The sequence below is a fragment of the Nycticebus coucang genome, chromosome 5, assembly GCF_027406575.1.
Source record: "Nycticebus coucang isolate mNycCou1 chromosome 5, mNycCou1.pri, whole genome shotgun sequence".
Classification (NCBI taxonomy): domain Eukaryota; kingdom Metazoa; phylum Chordata; class Mammalia; order Primates; family Lorisidae; genus Nycticebus; species Nycticebus coucang.
In genome coordinates this window covers 23,754,407-23,778,552 of record NC_069784.1, presented here as the reverse complement: position 1 = coordinate 23,778,552, position 24,146 = coordinate 23,754,407, and the positions used below count along the sequence as shown (strand labels likewise).

Below are 24,146 nucleotides of genomic sequence, written 5' to 3'. Positions count from 1 at the left end.
GTTCATATTTATATGTTCATTAATCCTTAAAATAATACTGTGAGATACCCCAAGTCCATTTTATAGATAAAGAAATACGACCCCTTTTGTGTGTAGGATGTAAATACAAGAGGACTCTACATAACAAAATCAAATATTTTGACCTGGTTGTTTTTTTGTACCCTCATATTCACCTGAAATAAATTTACTTGAACGAAAGAAAGAAACATGACCCAGGGCGGCGCCTGTGGCTCAGTCGGTAGGGCGCCGGCCCCATATACCGAGGGTGGCAGGTTCAAACCCGGCCCCCGCCAAACTGCAACCAAAAATAGCCGGGCGTTGTGGCGGGCGCCTGTAGTCCCAGCTACTCTGGAGGCTGAGGCAGGAGAATCGCTTAAGCCCAGGAGTTGGAGGTTGCTGTGAGCTGTGTGAGGCCACGGCACTCTACCAAGGGCCATAAAGTGAGACTCTGTCTCTACAAAAAAAAAAAAAAGAAACATGACCCAGAGAAAGAGAAGAATTTCTCCAAAACGGTGGAACTAGAATTTGATCCTAATTCTGTCTCTGTGTAATGCTCATACTTTTTCTTCTACTCTGTCAGAAAAGACTGACAGAGAAAGTTATGGTAAAATATATCCCTGGTCAGATATATTTGAAGATAGAGGGTAAAGCAAAAAGAAATAGGCTGATCTTACTGAGGACTTCTTAGGATTTTAAATATACTAATGTTTGTCATAAATTTCTGAGAGAACAAATATACTTGATCAGAAAAAAAAATGCATCCCCACCACACCCTCCCAAGAAGACGTATTTTAACATCATCTGGTATGTTAGAAATACTGTTCCAAGATTAAGCCAAAATGAAATGGATATGCTTTTAAATACTTGTATTAATACAATGTCCTTCGACTGTAAGGCATGTCTTGGTAAATGTTCTGTCATGAGTAAATTTTAGTTGAAGTTCCTCCTTATTTTTCACCTTAATTTAATTTCTCCTTAACTTATAAGAAATGGGCTGGGCCTGGTGGCTCATGACTGTAATCCTAGCACTCTGAGAGGCTGAGGTGGGTGGATTACTTGAGCTCAGGAGTTCAAGACCAGCCTGACCAAGACTGAGACCCCATCGCTACTAAAAATAGAAACACTAGTCTGGTATTGTGGTGGTGCCTATAGTCCCAGTTACTGGGAGGCTGAGACAAGAGGATCACTTAAGCCCAAGAGTTTGAGGTTGCTGTGAACTATGATTCCACAGCACTCTACTCAGGGTAACAGTGTGAGACTCTGTCTCAAAAAACAAAAACAAACAAAAAAAAGTATTACAAATGAAAATAGGCCAGGCACAGTGGGTCATGCCTAGAGTCCTTGGGAGACCAAGGTGGGGGGATTATTTGATGAGGCCAGGAGTGTAAGACCAGCCAGCGCAAGACCCTGTCTCTACAAAAAAACCTGGAAAATTCGCCAGGTGATATGGTGTACATCTGTAGTCCCTGCTGCTCAGGAGGCTGAGGCAGGAGGATTGTTTGACCCCAGGAGTTTGAGGTTGCTATGATGATGCCACTGAACTCTAGTTAGCTCAAAAGAGAAAGGCTCTGTCTCAAAAAAAAAGAGAGAGAGAAATAAATAGAACAAATTTCTAGCATAATTTAATCTTACTAAAACTGAACATAATGAAAAAGCTTTCTGAGTCTAAATACATATCATTTTAGTAAGGCTAGCTTCAAAACATTGTACTTACTCTGCATTTGGGGCTGTGTTCTTAAAACCCACCATAAGTAGTAGTACTAAGCTAAAATAGTACTAACATTCCATAAGAATTGGGATTAGAGCTAAAAGGCAAGCAGAATATATTTTAAAAGTATATTTTCAAGCTTCAAAGTGCTGGCAAGATAGGGAGGAATCGCTTGATGAAGATCTGAGAGAGGTTAAGATTTGAAAGAGGTTAGCCTGGTTTTTGTGGCTGCTTTAGCCTGGAGACATAGGACTTGAAATACACAGTCTTCTGGAGCTAGGGAAATAAAAATATAGTCCAGATCCAACCAAGGAACAAAGGAACCCTAATACACCATGCTTTGGGCTAAGACCCTGAAGGGATGAACCCCAGGAATAAGATAACTAAAAGAACCTCAGAATGATGCATTGACTTTTGTAGCCTTTTTTTCTTTTACCCTGGGAGAATTTGCTGATTCTAGGCATGGGCAGGGCTCTGAGAAAGAGAACTCTATACTAGCAGAGAGCCTTTTCTGAGGACAAGAAACCAGCAGAGCCTTTGCTGAAAACCAGGGGAACTGGAACTTCATGCATACAGCCCATTTTCCCATTGGGATATTTGCCAATACCTGGGGTTCTGCAGAATAGGAGGCTAAAGATCTCATTGGAAAGCCTTTAAAAAGCAGATCAGACAGTTTGGCAGTCTCACAACAGATTAGAGTTATGAACCTGCCAGAGGGAGACGTCCCAATGAATGCCAAACTCTCAGTTAAAAATCCTGAAGGGCGGCGGCGCCTGTGGCTCAAGGAGTAGGGTGCTGGTCCCATATGCCGGAGGTGGCGGGTTCAAACCTAGCCCCGGCCAAAAACCAAAAAAAAAAAAAAAAAAAACCCTGAAGGGCTATGCTCTTGGGCATAAGTAGCTTGAGCTTTACCAAAGATATAACCCAGACTCAACAGAGCCCCTCATTAGGTTGAGGTGATCAGCTATCATCTGCCTACTAGAGGAAAAAGAAACCCTCTAGTCATTATATAAAAAATTTCGGGGACTTACCAGAAGACAAGATAACATGCTCAAAAACCAAGAGATAAACATATAAATTAGAAGCAGATCTACAGATGATTCAGATATTAGAGTTATTCATAAAGGATATAAAAATAACTATATTGTTTTGTTTCATTTTTGAGACAGAGTCTCACTCTGTCACCCTTGGTAGAGTACCATGGCATCACAACTCACAGCAACCTCGAACTCTTGGGCTTAAGTGATTCTCTTGCCTCAGCCTCCCAAGTAGCTGGGACTACAGGCACCCGCCACAACACCCGGCTATTTTTTGTTGCAGTTGTCATTGTTGTTTAGCTGGCCCGGGCTGAGTTCTAAACCACCAGTCTTGTGTGGCTGATGCCATAACCACTGTGCTATGGGCGCCGAGCCTAAAAATAACAATTTATGTTCATGTTCAATTAAACAGGGGAAAAGTAGAAGAAATAAACTATAAACAATGAGTAATTTCAACAGAGAACTATAATATGAAAAGTTAAGAATCAGGAAGATAATATGGAGGTTTCTCAAAATGTTAAATATAGAATTACCACATGATCTAGCAAATCTACATCTAGATATTTATACCAAGAGAATTGAAATCAGGGATTCAAACAGATACTTGTACACTAGTGTTCACAGTAGTATTAATCACAATAGTCAAAAGGTAAAAACAACCCAGTTGTCCATTATCAGATGAATAAATAAACAAAATGTGGTATATATATACAATGGAATATTATTCAGCCAATAAAAAGAATGACATTCTGATACATGCTTACAATGTAGATGAATATTGAAAATATTATGCTAAGTGAAATAAGCCAAACACAAAAGGACAAATATTGCATGATTCCACTTATGTGATGTACCCTAGAATAACAATTACATATAAATTGGGAGAAGGATAAAGAGAGTTAAAGTATTGCAGAATTGGGCAAGAGTACTAATCAATTAATGTTAGATTTTTGATAACTCAAGGATGCATATTTTTATTTCTAGGATAACTTCTGGAATAAAAAAAGGAAATATGTCATTTCTAAACTAATGTAGGAAAAAATGAAATAATTATTAAAAGAATACTCATTCCAAAGGAAGGCAAGAAAGTTTAAAAAAGAAAAAATAGAGCAGGCAGGATAAGAAGAAAATAAATACTAAGATGACAGATGTCGTGAATTTAATTCCCTGGGAAACAAACTTAGAAACTGAGATTTGCCTGCAGTAAGTTATTTTGAGTAGACTCTTGGGATTAACATGTCTGGGGAGTAAGGAAGCAGAATAAGACAGAAGAAGGATTTAAATTGCAATATAGTGGTAATGAAGGCCTCAGGTAATCCTGAAAGAAACTCTGGAGTTGGAATAACCTTGCAAAGGCCCAGATCTTTACACTCCCTCACTGACCAGTCTGTGGAAGCATATTCCCATCCTCACCCACATTGTCATAAGGGGACATGACCTTGGGCATGGTTGTACTCTAGCTGAGGGCAAGTCCTAAAGAAGGACTTAGGTGAGAGCTTTTTCCTACCTGTATTCCCAGCACTGAGAGAATGTAAGTTCTGGAGAAGGAGATTTGAGCGATTTACCATGGCATCAACTGTTTAAACACAAATATGTTAATAATTACATTAAATATAAAGGGATCAAATGTTCAATTAAAAAACAAAGACTATCAGGCAGTGCTTAAAAAATCAAAATCTAACTGTATTATGTTCACGAGACAAATCTAAAATGTATAAAGATGTTGAAAGTAAAAGAATATGAAGCCATTCATGCAAATATGCAAATTCTAAAATTTGTTTCTCCCATATTTCAATTTTCTAATATCTGCCTAAATAATTGGCCTTTTCATAAATTATGGCAATATCCACATATACTTCCGGTCCTGGTCATTACTGTTTTGAAATGTGGCATCTAATCCAATTGTTTCCTCTATGTCACTGCCTAGATTGTTATTTTATTTAAGTGGATTGAACTGAAACAAAGCATATAATTAAATTGCTAATTTTGAATTTTAGGTATATAAATATAAAACTATATTATCTCTAAAGCACATTTAGCAAAAACATACTCAGCAAATGATTATAATATCATGTGTGTAAGGTCCTTCAAAATCCTCAGTTTCATCTTTGTGAAATAAGGAAGATGATAAGGAAGTACAGAAGAGGCCAGGCATGGTGGCTAATGCCTGTAATGCTAGCATTCTGGGAAGCTGAGGCTGATGGATTGCTTAAGCTCATGAGTTTGAGACTAGCCTGAGTAAGACTGAGAAACTGTCTCTACTAAAAATAGAAAAAACTAGCTGGATATCATGGCAGGTGCCTATAGTCCCAGCTATGTGGGAGGCAGTAACTCTTGAGCTCAAAAGTTTGAGGTTGCTGTGAGCTGTGACACCATGACACTCTACCTAGGGAAACAGAGTCTCCAAAAAAAAGTACAGAAGATCCAACAGGTTCTACAAATATTACTTGCTAGAATTTAAAAGTATAGGTTCTTATATTCTCTTTAAAAGTAATCATTGTGGGGGCGGCACCGGTGGCTCAGTAGGGCACTGGCCCCATATACTGAGGGTGGTGGGTTCAAACCTGGCCCCGGCCAAACTGCAACAACAACAACAAAATAGCCGGGCATTGTGGCAGGTGCCTGTAGTCCCAGCTATTTGGGAGGCTGAGGCAAGAGAATCGCCTAAGCCCAAGAGCTGGAGGTTGCTGTGAGCTGTGATGCCACAGCACTCTACCAAGGGTGACAAAGTGAGACTCTATATCTAAACCAAAATGTATGTACTCCATAATATTTTGAAATAAAAGAAAAAGATTGTAGGATAATGTGTAGGCAGTGTAATGCTATACCATAAGGGTCCAAACTGAGATTAATCTTGCACATTGTACGTTGATTTGCAGTTTCAATACAAGTTTGTTGTTTTCAGTTTTAATAAAAGTATGAAGCTTCCCATTATCATCATCCATTATTTAGGGCTTGACTCTAGTGAAGTGGATAATAGGTTTTCTGTTTAGACGATCTGTCCAGTTCTGTCAGAGGGGTGTTGAAGTCCCCGACTATTAAGGTGTTATGGGATATCATATTGCTCAGACCCCTCAAGGTCTGTTTCATAAATCTGGGAGCATTTAATAGGTACATAATGTTTAAAATTGAGATGTCTTCTTGTTGTATTGTTTGATAATAGGTTTTTAAAACTGAGAAAGGGAAGTAGAATTAGGTGGTACACCCAGAAAAGCGAAGATAACCTCATGAAAGTGATAAAGGATGAGAACTGTGTTCTGTTCTTTGTTTAGAGATAGTTTTCTAAAAATGAGAGCAACCCACTATTCTAAGATGTGCTTGGAAGGATTTTTTCCCCCGGTTATGCTTTTTCTTTCTACATCCAGCTACTTATAGCATGCCTTATAATTCATTTTGCATTTTCCTGATTATGGAAATCACTAATTCATTAATTATTTCAGCAAATCCTACTTGGTGCCTAACCATAAGGAAATTTTGCAGTTTGATTCTCTAGAGGTAAGATTCCCTTAACACAGCATGTTTTGTTTGCTGGGTCCTTTAAAAAGGGAAGAAAAAGAAGCAGGGAAGAATACTTCTCTTCTGTATATTTCTGAGGACCACGTGGCTTAATATTGGTCTCTTCTGACATGTTCTTCTATGATTGAGAGTTCTAAGGTTCTACCAAGGTAATAATGAGGAATTACTGTGCCACTCTGGCAAAACTTTGTGACTGTTATACGAACACACCCTTTAAAATGGAAGTATGAAAAGATGAAAGGGCCTCTAAATTTTATTACAGTCTCTTCTGAAATTCAATTTCTGGGGATAATGGTTTGTTGCTTAAGACAACTAGCATAAGATATACCAAATTTAAGATACTTAGAACCATTTTTTTCAATTAGATAGTAGTACATAACTAACTGTGTTTCATTTAGCTTACCTTTGCTTAGGATCAGTTATTATTTGACTTGACACATTCATTTTTGTGTCATTATCCAGTATTTTTAAAATGTAGTCAACCAATCCTGCTTGGAACACACTGTTTTTAAAGTATAAGCTTAATCTTTTTCCTTTTAGGAAAAGTATAGCCTTCAACTTGGGGTAAATTACCAATCTCTTCTTTGAGAACTTACAGAAAAATATTTACAGAGCAAGTTTTTTTTTTTGAGACATAGTCTCACTTTGTCACTCTTGATAGAATGCTGTGGCGTCACAGCTCACAGCAACTTCAAACTCCTGGGCTTAAGTGATTCTCTTGCCTCAGCCTGCCAAGTAGCTGGGACTACAGGTGCCCACCACAACACCTGGCTATTTTTAGAGATGAGGCCTCGCTCTGGCTCAGGCTGGTCTGGAACTGGTGAGTTTAGGCAATCCACCCACCTGGGCCTCCCAAGTGCTGGGATTACAGGTATGAGCCACTGTGCCTGGCCAGAAAATTTATTTAAAACCTTGACAAATGTGTCAGTGTCCATAGCTCAATGGGTAGGGTGCCAGCCACATACACCAAGACTGGTGGGTTCAAACCAGGCCCAGGCCAGCTAAAACAACAATGACAGCTGCAACAACAACAGCATAATAGCAGGGTTGTGTCAGGCGCCTGTAGTCCCAGCTATTTGGGAGGCTGAGGCAAGAGTTAAGCCCAAGAGTTTGAGGTTGCTGTGAGCTGTGACACCATGGCATTCTATTCAGGGTGACAGCTTGAGACTCTGTCTCAAAAAGAAAAAAAAAAAAAAGAACACCTTAACAAAGGTAAGCCTTCTTCTAAGAATAATCGTCTTAGATTCTAGTAGCATTTCTCGTGTCCTTTGTGTGTTTTGCTACATTGTCTTCTATCGTGTGATGGTGGATATAATCCTGAGACAGGCGTTGTCATCGTTATCATTAGCTTCATTCCCGTGAAACAGTGAAGAGATGAAGAGTTAAAGCTAACTTAGAAGAAACAAGCCAGCAGTAAGGTATCATATTATTCCAGTTAAACATTTATGATATGCTTATTAGCACTATGCTCAAGCCTGAAGATACAGAGCAGTGGACTTGTCCCTGCCCTGAAGATGCTTATAGAGTAGCAGGAATATGGAAAAAGAAAAAGAAAAAGGAGGAACGTTTAACTAAGACTGGGAGTAGGGTTGCTGGATGTAGCAAATGAAAATACAGGATGCCTAGTTGATTTGAATTTAAAATAAACCGCAAATACTTTCTTTTTTAGTATAAGTGTGTCCAAAGTCTTGCCAATAAACAATTTTTCAGTGTAATATATCCTTTGTAGCATTTTACAGGGCAACCCTAATGGAATAGTCCCAGAAGTCTTTGTGGAAAAGGTTATATCTGAGCTGAAAATTTTGAAGAATAATCATTGTAGACAAAAAGGAAGCCTGTGCAAGGCTAAAAAGATAAGAAATAATGCTACATTCCAGGAATATCATGGCTAGGGCAGAAAATAGGGGGCAAGTTTTCAGCAGTAAAGTAATAAGCAAGATCAAAATCATAACAGACTTCGTATGTCATGTTAAGGAGTTTGGCTTTTTCCTCAGAGCTATCGGGAGTCAACAGAAGTTTTTAAGCTGGAAAGTGACTAATTTATGTTTGAGAAAAAACTTCACTTGATGTAGTGTAGAGGGGCGATTGGATAGGACATAACACAAGCAGGGAGATGTGTCCTATGGCAGTTGGAATAATTCAGGCACAAAGTGGTGAGGCTGTAAACTGTGCCATTGACAGTGGGAATGGAGAGGGAGAAATAGCTTCAAAGGATATGAAGGAAATCGATTGCCAGCTCTTGATGATTAGTTGAATTTGGAGGTATGAGGAAGAAGAAATTTAGGACACCTTCTAGTTTCTTCCCTTGGTGCCTGGGTGGTCCCTTTCACTGGAAAGAGGGGGTAGGAGGTGGTGAATGCAGCCTTTTTTTTTTTTTTTTTTTTTTTCAGTTTCTGGCCAGGGCTAGGTTTGAACCCACCACCTCTGGCATATGGGGCCAGCACCCTACTCCTTTGAGCCACAGGTGCCACCCACAGCCATTATTATAATAATTCCTGAATATTTTTGTGCCCTAGACAATAATAAAATTTAGATTGGTTGAGTACGAAGTACCTGTAGATTCTACAAAAGGAGATAAGAACCCCTGTAATCCAAGCACTCTGGGAGGCTGAGGCGAGTGGATTGCTTGAGCTCACGAGTTGGAGACCAGCCTGAGCAAGAGTGAGACCTCATCTCTAAAAATAGCTGGGCATTGTGGTGGGCAACGGTAGTCCCAGCTACTCAGGAGGCTGAGGCAAGAGAATCTCTTGAGCCCAGGAGTTTGAGGTTGCTGTGAGCTATGATGCCACAGAGGGTGGCAAAGTGAGACTCTATCTCAAATAATAATAATAATAACATTAATCAACCTTTTGTAAATGTACAACACAATAGTCTTAAATATGTTCACACTGTTGTGCAACTGTCTTCATAACTTTTTCATTTTATAAAACTTTTTCATTTTGAAACTTATACCCATTAAACAATCACTCCCCTATCTCCTTTCCCCAACCCCTGGCAACCATCATTCTACTTTCTAGTTCTACAAATTAGACTATTTATTTGTTTGTTTATTTATTTATTTGGATATAAGGTCTTTTTCTGTTGCCCAGACTGGAGTGCAGTGTCACAATCACAGCTCACTGCAAGCTCCAACTCCTGAGTTGAAGTGAAGTGATCTTCCTGGCTCAGCCTCCTGAGTAGCTAGGACTATAGGTGTGTACCCCTACACTTGGCTAAATTTTTTGTAGAGTTGGGAGTCTTGCTATATTTCTCAAACTGGTTTCAAATGCCCATCCTCCAGCCATCCTCCCACTCTTCCAAGAACTCCAATTACAGGTGTGAGCCACCATACCTGCTCCAACTTTGACTTCTTTACATACTTTATATAAGTGGAATCATTCAATATTTGTCTTTTTGTGATTAGCTTATTTAACTTAGTAAGTGCACCCAAGCTTCATCCATGTTGTAATGTAGCATATGTCAGAATTTTCTTACTTCTTAAGGCTGAATAATATTCCACCATATGTATATACCACATTTTGCTTAGCTGTTTATCTATTGATGGACATTTAGAGTGTTTCCACCTTTTGGCTGGGAAGGTATTTTAAATTGACCTAATCCAGTTTGGTCAGTCTCCTTAGATCCTATTTGAAAGATAATGGATCCTGACAAAGTAGGATTTGTTCCTGTAATGAAAGGTTGGTTCAACATTTGAAACTCTGTCACCATCTTAAAAGAATAAAAGAGAAAAACCATATGATAATCTAAATAGATGCATTTTACAAAATTCTATACATTCTTAGCAAACTAAGAATAGAAGGGAACATTCTCAGTCTGATAAAAACATGACAGGCTCGGTGCCTGTAGCTCAGGGGCTAGGGCGCCAGCCACATATACCCGAGCTGGCAGGTTCAAATCTGACCCAGGCCTGCCAAACAACAATGACAACCACAACCAAAAAATAGCTGAGTGTTGTGGTGGGTGCCTATAGTCCCAACTACTTGGGAGGCTGAGGCAAGAGAATCGCTTAAGCCCAAGAGTTTGAGGTTGCTATGAGCTGTGATGCCACCACACTCTACCCAGTGACAGCTTGAGACTCTGTCTCAAAAAAAAAAAAGACATAAGAAAATGGAAAGAGAAAGAGAAATGGTATAAGGAAAGGAAAGAGAAAGAAAAGAAAGAAGGAAGGAAATAGAAACCACCGAAAATATTTAAGTGAGGACCCCCATACAAAATAAAAGTTTCTACTGCACATATAGGCATTTTTTCAATCAGAAAACATTTTATTTCTTTGCAATAAACAAATTTATTGGCAAGCAGTAACAAAACATTTCATATAATCTGCCTATAAACTTATTAAAGTTCTAACTCTGTCCTTTTAGATGTTCTGCAATTTGCATGAAAGATTTACTCAAGGCAGAAGCAATGATACTTTAGAGACATTTGCATTATAATTAGCATCAGGCAACTAGAAATTCTCAGCCAATGATTACTAAATTACTAAACCAGCAGAATAAGCATCACTGGGGAATTTGCAGTAAGTGCAGACTTTCACCCCCACACAAGACCTCTGACTCAAACTCTGAGACCCGGGTCCAGCAGTCTGTTCTAACAAGCCCTCCAGGTGACCCCATGCTCCCTTAAGTTTGAGAACTTCTATTGTAAAACTGTTAGCTCCAGGTACATCTCTGAAGATAATGATTATAGCCTCAACTGGTTCTTAGACCCTCTCCATGGGAAGGTATGGGCTACCTCATACCAGTCCACATATGTTAGACGCCTTTAATTTTACCATTTTTGGTCCATTTCTAATATTTATCATGCTATTTCACAAACTACAGATTCTACCAATAAAATTCCAATTTTCTAATTAATAAAATCTCAGAAATGGATCAATCTTGATGAAGGTACGGAGTATAGAGGTGCTTATCATATTTTCCTCTCTAGCATTGGCTTCCTGATTAGAACACTAGCCAAGCACCTGTGCATTCCTGACTACGATGTTAGAGGCACCTGGGCTGTAACTTACTAATGTCCTATTGTATGTGCTGAAGCATTTTAAAGTAAATTGCAGATTTTATAACAGAAGGGAAAAGAAAACGTGAAGAGGGTGGGTGTGTGTGTTAAGGGAGTACCTTTAATGGCTAAGAGAGAAATCAGTGGAGGGGCAAAATGAGAGGCTGAAGGTAAAGTGAGAGTGCAGAAAATGGTGAAGATTTAAAATAGCTGATATGGAAAATGGGGAGAGGGTATTGACCAGAGACATGGAAGATTTTCAGGCATGAAAATCAATGGGAAAACTCATTTCTGCTACTTTTTTCCTTAGTGAAGAGAAAATGATGCATTTGTCTGAAATATATTTTTAGAACATGAATCTTAGAAAATTATAATATTTAAAACCTAGGCAGCACACCTCTGTTCATTGTTATTGCCCCCGTGTGGTACAGTTCCCATAGTTTATTAAATTATTCCCTCATGGGTTTTGTCAAATGCAGCCAAGGAGAGCCATCTTGTGGTTCAGTGATGGATGTGAAAGCAGGGAAGTGGGTCTTAGTTTTATAACAGAATCCTCATGGTAAATGAAATCTTAGGGTTGGAAAAACCTTAGATGCTCATTATCCTATTGTAAAGTGAACACTCTTTATAATTTTGGTGTCTTTTAATTTAGAATATCATTTTACTGACGGTGATTACAGTTTGTGTATGTGGCAATGCCTGAAAAACAAAATAGTAGGTGGCCAACCATCCTTTCCATACAAGTATGTGGGAAAACTGCTTCTGGTTTTGTGACAGAAGCCAAGATTGAAGAACCTGTTTGTTGTGACTACCCTCTTTAATGCAGGTTTGGCTTGAGGCCTTTGCTCAAAGCAAGAATCTGATTCTTTTTTTTTTTTTTTTATTAAATCATAGCTGTGTACATTAATACGATCTTGGGGCACCATACACTGGTTTTATAGACCATTTGACACATTTTCATCACACTGGTTAACATAGACTTCCTGGCATTTTCTTAGTTATTGTGTTAAGACATTTACATTCTACATTTACTAAGTTTCACATATACCCTTGTAAGATGCACCGCAGGTGTAATTCCACCACTCTCCCTCTGCCCCCCTCCCCCTCCCTCCCCTCCCTTTCCCCCTTCCCCCTACTCTTAGGTTATAACTGGGTTATAGCTTTCATGTGAAAGCCATAAATTAGTTTCATAGTAGGGCTGAGTACATTGGATACTTTTTCTTCCATTCTCGAGATACTTTATTAAGAAGAATATGTTCTAGCTCCATCCATGTAAACATGAAAGAGGTAAAGTCTCCATCTTTCTTTAAGGCTGCATAATATTCTATGGTGTACATATACCACAATTTATTAATCCATTCATGGATCGATGGGCACTTGGGCTTTTTCCATGACTTAGCAATTATGAATTGGGCTGCAATAAACATTCTGGTACAAATATCTTTGTTATGATGTGATTTTTGGTCTTCTGGGTATATACCTAGTAGAGGAATTATAGGATTGAATGGCAGATCTATTTTTAGATCTCTAAGTGTTCTCCAAACATCTTTCCAAAAGGAATGTATTAATTTGCATTCCCACCAGCAGTGTAGAAGTGTTCCCTTTTCTCCACATCCACGCCAACATCTCTGGTCTTGGGATTTTGTGATATGGGCTAATCTTACTGGAGTTAGATGACATCTCAAAGTAGTTCTGATTTGCATTTCTCTGATGATTAAAGATGAGCATTTTTTCATATGTCTGTAGGCCGTGCGCCTGTCTTCTTTAGAGAAGTTTCTCTTCAAGTCCCTTGCCCAGCCTGCAATGGGATCACTTGTTCTTTTCTTGCGTATACATTTGAGTTCTCTGTGGATTCTGGTTATTAAACCTTTGTTGGAGACATAACCTGCAAGTATCTTCTCCCATTCTGAGGGCTGTTTGCTTGCTTTACTTACTGTGTTCTTGGCTGTGCAGAAGCTTTTTAGTTTGATCAGGTCCCAGTAGTGTATTTTTGAAGCTGCTTCAATTGCCCAGAAGGGTCCTCCTCATAAAATACTCACCCAGACCAATTTCTTCAAGGGTTTTCCCTGCACTCTCTTCTAGTATTTTTATAGTTTCATGTCTTAATTTTAAATCTTTAATCTAGTGAGAGTCTTAGTTAATGGTGAAAGGTGTGGGTCCAGTTTCAGTCTTCTACAGGTTGCCAGCCAGTTCACCCAGCACCATTTGTTAAATAGGGAATCTTTTCCCCACTGAATGTTTTTAATTGGCTTGTCAAAGATCAAATAACGGTAAGTAGCTGAATTCATCTCTTGGTTCTCTATTCTGTTCCAGACATCTACTTCTCTGTTTTTGTGCCAGTACCATGCTGTTTTGATCACTATCGATTAATAGTATAGTCTGAGGTCTGGTAGCATGATTCCTCCTGCTTTGTTTTTATTTCTGAGTAATGTCTTGGCTATTTGAGGGTTTTTTTCTGATTCCATATAAAACGAAGTATTATTTTTTCAAGATCTTTAAAGTATAACAGTGGAGCTTTAATAGGGATTGCATTAAAATTGTATATTGCTTTGGGTAGTATGGACATTTTAACAATGTTGATTCTTCCCAGCCATGAGCATGGTATGTTTTTCCATTTGTTAACATTTTCAGCTATTTCTTTTCTTAGAATTTCATAGTTCTCTTTATAGAGATCTTTCACATCCTTTGTTAGATAAACTCCCAAATATTTCGTCTTCTTTGGCACTACTGTGAATGGAATAGAGTCCTTAACTGTTTTTTCAGTTTGACTATTGTTGGTATATATAAAGGCTACCGATTTACGAAAGTTGATTTTGTAGCCTGAGACGCTGCTGTATTCCTTGATCACTTCTAAGAGTTTTGTAGTAGAATCCCTGGTATTTTCCAGATATACAATCATATCATCTGTGAAGAGCGAAAGTTTGATCTCTTCTGACCCTATATGGATACCCTTGATCGCCTTTTCTTCCCTAATTGCGGTGGCTAAAACTTCCATTACAATGTTAAAGAGCAGTGGAGACAATGGGCAGCCTTGTCTGGTTCCTGATCTGAGTGGAAATGATTTCAATTTAACTCCATTCAATACAATATTGGCTGTGGGTTTGCTATATATAGATGGCCTCTATCTTAAGGAATGTCCTTAAGAAATGTGTTTAAGAAATGTCCCTTCTATACCAATTTTCTTAAGTGTTCTGATCATGAAGGGATGCTGTATATTATCAAAAGCTTTTTCTGCATCAATTGAACGAAATCATATGGAAAGAATCTGATTCTTGTAGCTGAATGCCAAACGAGTCTTCACTGCTTACCAAGAAGTTTACTAATAAAGTATCTCGTTTGTGCATTTTAGAAAAATGTTTTAGATTTTGTGGAAAAGTATTAATTTTGCCCTCAATGATGTTTGAAAGCCAAAACCACTATATTCTTTTTTTTTTGAGAGAGTCTTACTCTATTGCCCAGGCTAGAGTGCTGTGGTGTCATAGCTCACAGCAAACTCAAACTCCTGGACTCAAGTCATTCTCTTGCTTCAGCCTCCTGAGTAGCTGGGACTACAGGCACCTGCCACAATGCCTGGCTGGTTTTTCTGTATTTAGTAGAGACAAGGTCTTGCTCTTGCTCAGGCTGGTCTTGAACTCCTGCGCTCAAGCATTCTATCCTGCTTGGCTTCCCAGAGTGCTTAGGATTACAGGTATGAGCCATAGCACCCGGCAACCACTATGTTCTTTATGTTGGTTATTTAATAAACATTTACTGAACACTTGAATACTAAACTGTGCTGTGTGCTAGAGGGAAGGGTGAGAAAAAGATGAATGTGATAGAATCTCTGCCTTCAAAATATCTTACTTTCTAGCACCGAATGTAAAATGAACAGAAATAATGTTAGATTTTATAATATAAAGAAAGAAAGGAGAAAGAAGATAAGCTCAGGAAAGAAACACATACCCTTAAGATTATCTACTAGGGCTGGGCACAGTGGCCCACTCCTGTAATTCCCACTCTGGGAAGCTGAGGGAGGAGGATCACTTGCGATCAGGAGTTCAAGACTGGCCTGAAGAGGAGTGAGAACCCTCCCATCTCTACTAAAAATAGAAAAATTAGCCAGGCCTGGTGGCAGGTGCCCATAATCTCAGCTGAGGATCAAGAGGATCACTTGTACCTAGGAGTTTAACATTGCTGTGAGCTAGTTTAACACCATAGCACTCTAGCCTGGGCAGCAAATAAAAATACATTATTTATTGGAAGATTGTTGTTACATAAAAGGCCATAGGTTTTTTTTTTTTTTCTTTTAGACAGAGTCTCACTGTCACCGTCAGTAAAGTACTGTGGCATCATCACAGCTCACAACAACCTCAAACCCTTGGGCTCAAGACATCCTCCTGCCTCAGCCTCCCGAATAGCTGGGACTACAGGTGCCTGCAACCTTGCCCATTTAGTTTTTGTATTTTTAGTAGAGATGGGGTCCTGCACTTGCTGAGGCTGGTCCTGAACTTCCGAGTTCAAGGAATCCACCAACCTCAGCCTCCCAGAATTAGGATTCTGGGCATGAGCTACTGCACTTGGCGTAAAGGGCTATGTTTAAATCTTGACTTTGGACAGAGTTAAGGATTAAAGTGCTCCTTAGGATTCAGTTGCTCGGGATGAGGACAGTTGAAGGGAATAGCTCTTTAAGTCCCTTTCCTGAAGTTGTTGGTAATATCGTAAAATGTCCTACTCCTGAATAAAAACCCTGCATACACTTCATTTATTTGGCAAGTGCTTTTTATAGGTATTTGATTGTATGTCAGGCATTGTGCTTAGTCTTGAGAAAACAAGGATGAAAGTTCTGGCCTTGCTTGGAGTTGCTTGTGTGACACAAATGACCAGAGACCTTTAGTGGGGACACTGGGGAGGGACATCCAACCCAGCCTGTTCCACATGTTCGACTCCAGTATAAGTAATCTAGTTCTTTTACCTTACTGGTTAAAAGGACAGGCTCTGGAGATGGACTATCCAGGCTCAGATTTCAGCTCCACCATTAACCTGCTCTGCAAGTTGCTTAATTCCCTTGTCTAGATTGCTTTATCAGTAAAATGGAGATAATGGTGATACCTGTTTCATAGGGAGATTGTGAGGATTAAAGAGATAACACACACAAAGCTCTTAGAACAGTGTTGGCATATAGAAAACAGTATGACAGGCACCCACGTACCTACCACCTGCTTAACAAATCTTAAACGTTTGCCTATTTGCTTCATTTTATTTATTTATTTTGCTTCATCTTTTAAAATTTATTTATTTATTTTGAGACAGAGCCTCAAGCTATCACCATGGGTAGAGTGCTGTGTTATCACAGTTCACAGCAACTCCTGGGCTTAAGCGATTCTCTTGCCTCAGCCTCCCAAGTAGCTGGGACTACGGGCGCCCGCCACAAGGCCTGGCTATTTTTTGGTTGTAGTTGTCATTATTGTTTGGCAAGCTGGGGCTAGATTCAAACCCGCCAGCTCCAGTGTATGTGGCCGGCCACTTGAGCTACAGGCACCGAGCCAGTCCTCCTAAATCTTAACTGGGTTTTATCTCTTCTGTCTTTCACCCCCATTTGTAATGTGGCTTTCATTTCTTGGATTTTAAATTTTTTCTTTCTTTCTGAGTTCTGTCAGCTTATTTTACATATCCTTCTCTTGCCTCATCATTTCTTCTTATTTTAATTTTATTTCTTTTTTGAGACAGAGTCTCACTTTGTCACCCTTAGTAGAGTACCATGGCATCATAGTTCATAGTAATCTTAAATTCCAGGATTCAAGCGATTCTCTTGCCTCAGCCTTCTGAATAGTTGGGACTGGAGGCACCTGCCACCATGCTCGGCTATTTTTTAGAGACAGGATCTCACTCTCCCTCAGGCTAGTCGAACTTCTGAGCTCAGGTGTGAGCCACCATGCCTGGCCTATTTCTTCTTACTTTTAACTATTTGCGTAAGTCCTTCATAGCAGCGTATTTGGTATGCTTCATGGCCACATTTTTCTGGAAAAAAAAATTGTTGTTTTTTTTGAAACTGGATACTGCTCTGTTGCCCCAGCTTGAGTGCTGTAGCATCATAACTCACAGCAACCTCAAGCTCTTGGACTCCAACGATCCTCCTGCCTCAGCCTCCTGAGTAGCTGGAACTACAGGCTCATGTCACCATGCCCAGCTATTCTTCTCTATTTTTTGTAGAGATAGGTTCACCCTTTTGCTCAGGCTAGTGGAAAATTTCTTTATTTAACATTTGCCTTTCCAATTTCTTTCCTTCTAATTCTTGTAGGCTTGCTATATAGATAGATCATTTGCTGTTTTCCTTTGATTACTACCCATTACTGAATGAAAAGAGTTATTCCTCAACCTGCCATTTGTAAGAAGTAACTGGGCAGTGAACCAAGCTGCTAGTGAAGCTGCTTGTAGCTATGAGGGAGTTGGGGGAGGGAGAAAAAAAATAGGTGAAACAGACAGACACCTCAGTTGGTTTAGCCTGTATCTCTCCCCAGCAACTAAAAGGCTGTTCATAAAACAGACTCTCCTTATGTTCATCAGCAGATGCCTCAAACAAAGGTAACATTTTTAAGGATGTTACCATCCATTCCTGCCTTATCATACTATTTCATGATGCCAAATAGAGTCCTGGGAGTTCCCATAGTTTATGCCCCTTAAACTTTTATTGTATCAGGTTATTAAGAAAGCCTTTAAAAAATGAAATAAAAAAATAAACCTTTGTTGCAAACCAGGATCATGGTTCTGCTCCTCAGATATACCACTCATTTGGTACCCTGCCAAGTTTGCGAACTGGGGCCATATCAGGTATTAAATAAATCTCAGCATCCTTCTGGGCTCTGGTGTAAGCTTCACTGATTTTCACAGATCATCCTCATTTCTTGGGCCTAGGGTAACACCCATACCTTAATTTTATCAAAGATAGAGTTTGTGGGATTTGGGATTTTCTTGCTCTTTGGGTGATCCCAAGGATGACAAGATGGCAGAGGCAGCTTTATTTTGTTATTTTAAACTTTATTCATTGTAATACCAGAGCCATTTTAAAACATAGAGTTACCTCTATTGGGGGAGTAGGTACCATACCACCTCAGACCATGTTAAGTGGGAAAATAGTTTAAAAGTTCTTTGCATATCCCAGTAGCAACAAGCTCTCTCATCATCACAGAGCTGGAAAGTATCAGAGCTGGAAGCAAATTCAGGTCTGTCTGACTCCAAAGCCTGAGTTCTTTTCATTATAGAACTTTTTTTAAAGGACACAGATGTCTGTCTATGGATCTTTTTTATATTTCTTCTTATGACCATTTTTCTGTTAACTACTTTTTTATTTTCTGGTTTTTTAGTGTGACAAGTACAAGACTGGAGTTATTGATGGGCCTGCATGTAACAGCCTTTGTGTTACCGAAACTCTTTACTTTGGAAAATGCTTATCCACTAAGCCCAACAATCAGGTACGGACATTATAAATAAACATTCCAGAATTACAACATACTCTAATTTCACCTTAACTTAAAGGCATCATTAAAATAATTATTGAACCAGAGTTTGGGACATTATATGTATTTCAGTTTTGTATGCTTTGATTTTAGTTACTAGGAATACAATGTCGATTAACAAGATAACTTCCCTTATAGACTTTACATTATCTCAGAGGGATAGGAGGCACAGTTGATAGACAAATAAATAAAATAATTATAGAATATGTGTGTTCAACAGAAGAGATAGACATCAGGGGAAATTGATGGAGAATTGCAGGGTCAGCGATGGCAGAGACGTGAGTAGGAGGAGGAGATCAGACAGGACCTTTCTGAGACCTGAGATAACATATGAGTTAATACCTGAATAGGGAATTAATCTATAAGCATGGGCAGAGGACAGGATGAGCTAAATCACAAAAGAACTACAAACAACAGATAAACACAATGGAAAAAAATTCTATCTCTCATCAAAGAAATAAAACACTGGGATATTATTGGACTAGAAGAAAATACAACAAAACATTCTTGGGCAGTGGAAAATTGTATTTGTATGTTCACCTTATAATTTCATATTTTCCGATATAAATGGGCATTATTCTTACAGAAATTTAAAATAATTCTTAAGTCGACAATACTAATCGTGTTTGTGAGGATTTCTGAAACAGAGTCGAACATATGAGTGTCTGCTGCATGCCAGGCTCTGTTGGAGGCATCGAGAGAGCAAGGACAATGGGACAGATACTACATAAAACCTCCGGCCTACATTATGTGCCTTATGTTCTAGTGTGAGAGAAGACAGAGGATAACGAGATAGGCTCAGCACCCATGGCACAGTGGTTAAGGTGCCAGCCACATGCACCGAGGCCGGCGGGTTCTAGCCCGGCCTGGACCAGCTAAATAACGACAACTGCAACAAGAAAATAGCCGGGCGTTGTGGTGGGCACCTGTAGTCCCAGCTACTTGGGAGGCTGAGACAAGAGAATTGCTTAAGCCCAAGAGATTGAGGTTGCTGTGAACTGTGACGCTGTGGCACTCTACCAAGGGCAACATAGTGAGACTCTGTCTCAACAATAAAAAAAAAATGAATTGATAAATAAATTTGATAATTACAGACAGTGCTAAAAGATATGAGGATAATAAAACACGGTATGGGTGACCTGCAGGTGGAAGATAATCTATTTTACATAGGAGTTATGGGGGCAGTTCCTGTGGCTCAGTGAGTAGGGTGCCAATCCCACATACTGAGAGTGGCAGATTCGAACGTGGCCCCGGCCAAACTGCAACAAAAAAATAGCTGGGCGTTGTGGCAGGCACCTGTAGTCCCAGCTACTCTGGAGGCTGAGGCAAGAGAATTGCCTAAGCCCAAAAGCTGGAGGTTGCTGTGAGCTGTGATGCCACAGCACTCTACCAAGGGTGACAAAATGAGACAATGTCTCTTAAAATAAAGGAGTTAGGGCAACATCTGATCTGAGACTTTCACAGTGTGAAGGAGCCAGCTGGGGATCTGGGGGGAGGACATTCAAGGCAGAACCACCACAAGTAAAGCAAGTCATGAAACAGGAACTAGCGTGGTAGGTTCAAAGAACAGGAAGACTGGCATAGTTGGAAGTTAGGAACCAGGGAGTAAGTAGTACAAGATCAAGTTAGTGAAGTTGGCGAGGCCAGCTGGGAAGCTTAACAAAGGGAGCTTAACAATCAACAGAAAGGAGTTTGGACTTTGTTCTAATTGAATTGGAAATGTATTTGAAAGCCTTGACATAATCTGTTTTATTTGGATTAATATTATTCATTAACATGATCCTATTTGAGAGGAGCAGCCTAACTGATGGTAAGGCCATGAGTTCTTTCCAGCATGTTACTTCATGTCTCTGCTTCAGTTTCTCCAGCAGTGAAATGAGCATAATAATAGTACCTACCTCCAGGGTTGGTACAAGGATTAAAGTAATAAAATAAATTAGCACACCAGGCGCAATGGCTCACACCTATAATCCTAGCACTCTGGGAAGCCAAGGCAGGCAGATCACTTGATCTCAGGAGTTTGAGACCAGCCTGAGCAAGAGTGAGACTCCTTCTCCACTAAAAATGAAAAACTGAGGCAACAAGATCACTTGAGCCCAGGAATTTGAGGTTGCTGTGAGCTCCAATGCCACAGCACTCTACCAAGGGTAAAAAAGTGGTAACTCTGTCTCAAAAAAAAAAACAAAAAAAACAATTAGCAGACCATAGGATATATTAAACATTATATAATGTTAGTTTGCTAAATAGCTAGATACTTATTAGTGATTAATCCTGGGGAAGTGGGATTAGGGAAATGGAATGTGTAGGAACTTTGCTTTTACCTTACATCCTTCTAATTCGACTTATTAAAATATATACTTAGGCAGCATTGCTTTTGTAACTTAAAAAAATTAGTTTAAGGGCAGTACCTGTGGCTCAGTGGGTAGCATGCCAGCCCTATATACCCAGGGTGGCAGGTTCGAACCGGGCCCTGGCCAAACTGCAACAAAAAAATAGCCAGGCATTCTGGCGGGTGCCTGCAGTCCCAGCTACTCGGGAGGCTGAGGCAAGAGAACCGCTTAAGCCCAGGAGTTGGAGATTGCTGTGGAGCTGTGACACTATAGCACTCTACCAACGGCAATAAAGTGAGACTGTCTCTAAAAAAAAAAAAAAAAAAAAATTAGGTTAAGGAAAAAAATCTTTGGAGTACGATTTCAAATTTGCAGTTCAAAAATAAAGTCACACTTCCATCTCAACGTTCTAATGCTTGTTTGTGTTTTGTTTTGCTTTTTTTTAGGAGAGGAGGACCCTAAAAATAGAGTGTTTTGTTTTTGTTTTTAGTGTTTTCTACTCAGCGTAATAGATAAATTTGTTCTTCCTCACATAGATGTATTTAGGGATTTGGGATAATCTACCAGGTGTTGTGAAATGTCAAATGGAACAAGCACTTCATCTTGATTTTGGAACTGAATTGGAACCAAGAAAAGAAATAGTGCTCTTTGATAAGCCAACTAGGGGAACTACCGTACAGAAATTCAAAGAAATGGTCTACAGTCTCTTTAAGGTAGGTCTGTCTACACACTTGTTGCTAGAGTGAAGTAGAACCTCTTTGTAAGCCCTTAATGTGTGATATTCTCTGACCTCCATCAGGGACTCCATCCTGAGGAAGTGATTCAAAAAAAAGAAAAAAAAAAAACAGCTCAGCGCCTGCGGCTCAGTGGTTAGGGCAACAGCCACATACACTGAAGCTGGCGGGTTCGAGCCTGGCCCAGACCTGCTAAACAACAATGACAACTGCACCCAAAAAATAGCCGGGTGTTGTGGTGGGCACCCGTAGTCCCAGCTACTTGGGAGGCTGAGGCAAGAGAATTGCTTAAGTCCAAGAGTTTGAAGTTGCTGTGAGCTGTGACATCACTGCACTCTACGGAGGGTGACATAGTGAAACTCTCTCAAAAAAAAACCAAACATACATATTAGACAATGTTTACTTTAACATTATTTATATTAGCTAAAAATATTCAGCCATGAAGGGAGAGTTCATTAACTAGTTAAAAGTTTGACATTAAAACTGATACATATGTTCAGCACCTGTAGCTCAAGTGGCTAGGGGGCCAGCCACATACACTGGAGCTGGCGGGTTCGAGCCCAACCCGGGTCTGCCAAACAATGACAACTACAACCAAAAAATAGCCAGGCGTTGCAGTGGGTGCCTGTAATCCCAGCTACTTGGGAGGCTGAGGCAAGAGAATCACTTAAGCCCAAGAGTTTGAGGTTGCTGTGAGCTGTCACATCATTGCACTCTATCGAGGGCAACAAAGTGAGACTCTGTCTCAAAAAACAAACAAATTCGGGCAGTGCCTGTGGCTCAGCGGGTAGGGCGCTGGTCCCATATGCCGGAGGTGGCGGGTTCAAACCCAGCCCCGGCCAAATTAAAAAAAAAAAAAAAAAAAAAACTGATACATAGTCTCTGCATGTTATTATTTAAAAAAAAATGATACATAAAAGTTGAAATAAAGTTAGTACACTCCTAGAATTGTGGTTATCAGAGGCCAGGAGAGAAAAGGATACGAGAAGTTAATTCACAACTGTTGGTTAACAGACAACCAAAGTGGAGCTAGATAGGAGGAACAAGTTCCAGTCTCCTACAGCACTATAGGGTATATATTTATTATATATTTATCTTTAATATATTTATTATTGTTTATAACTATTATATATAGTTAATATTACATAATTAATATAACTATATATTAAAAAGCTAGAAGAGAGAACTTTGCATTTTCACAACACTAAGAAATGATGTTTGAGGTGATCGATATGCTAAATACCCTGATTTGATTATTATATATACATGTATTGAAATATCACTCTTGTGTCTCATAAATCTGTACAATTATTACAAGTCAACTAAAATAATAGGGGAAGCTGAGTGCAGTGGCTCACACCTGTAATCCTAGCACTCTGGGAAGCTGAAGCAAGTGGTTTGCTTAAGCTCAGGAGTTCGAGACCAACCTGAGCAAGAGTGAGACCCTGTCTCTTAAAAAAAAAAAAGGCTCGGTGCCTGTGGCTCAAGCAGCTAAGGCACCAGCCACATAAACCAGAGCTGGCGGGTTCAAATCCAGCCTGGGCCTGCCAAACAACAATGACAACTGCAACCAAAAAAAAAAGGTGGGGGCTAGGTGTTGTGGCCGGCACCTGTAGTCCCAGCTACTTGGGAGGCTGAGGCAAGAAAATGGCTTAAGTCCAGGAGTTGGAGTTTGCTGTGAGCTGTGATGCCAGAGCACTCTACCCAGGGCAACAGGTTGAGGCTCTGTCTCAAAAAAAAAGAAAAACAGCTGGGTGTTGTGGTGGATGCCTATAGTCCAGCTACTCAGGAAGCTGAGGCAAGAGGATCACCTGAGGCCAAGAGTTTGAGGTTGCTGTGAGCTATGACACCACAGCACTCTACCTAGGGGGACAAACTAAGACTATGTATGTATAAATAAATACATACATACATAGAAAAAAGCAGAGCAGTTCCTCTTATTAAAAAAAAAATTAGTATATTGATTGAAAATTTTTATAATTAAAAAATACTCATATGCATAGAAATATACCAAAATGAAAATAGTTTTAAAAAGAGTATATTTTTCTATTATAATTAAAATTTTTTGGAGATAAGGTCTCACTCTTTGCCCAGGCTGGAGTGCAGTGGCATGATCTTAGCTCATTGTGATCTTCAATCTCAGACTCGAGTGATCTTCTGCCTTGGCCTCCCCAGTAGCAGGGACTACAGCCCTGGCTAATCTTTTATTTTTTGTAGGGATAGGGTTCTCACTACGTTGCCCAGGCTAATCTTGATGTCCTGGCTTTAAGCAATTCTCTCACTTTGGCCTCCCAAAACGCTGGGATCACAGGCATTAGCCACCATCCCTGGCC

At 39.7% G+C, this 24,146-nt stretch overlaps 1 protein-coding gene across 1 annotated transcript in view; it reads left to right on the top strand.

Moving 5' to 3' along the window:
• Positions 1 to 24,146, top strand: part of DIPK1A (divergent protein kinase domain 1A) — a 107,754-nt gene that overhangs the window by 80,264 nt on the left and 3,344 nt on the right. Inside the window, exons 3-4 of the mRNA XM_053591497.1 lie at positions 18,597 to 18,704; positions 21,616 to 21,792. Coding sequence (XP_053447472.1) covers positions 18,597 to 18,704; positions 21,616 to 21,792 — 285 coding nt within the window. The remainder of the gene's footprint in view (positions 1 to 18,596; positions 18,705 to 21,615; positions 21,793 to 24,146) is intronic.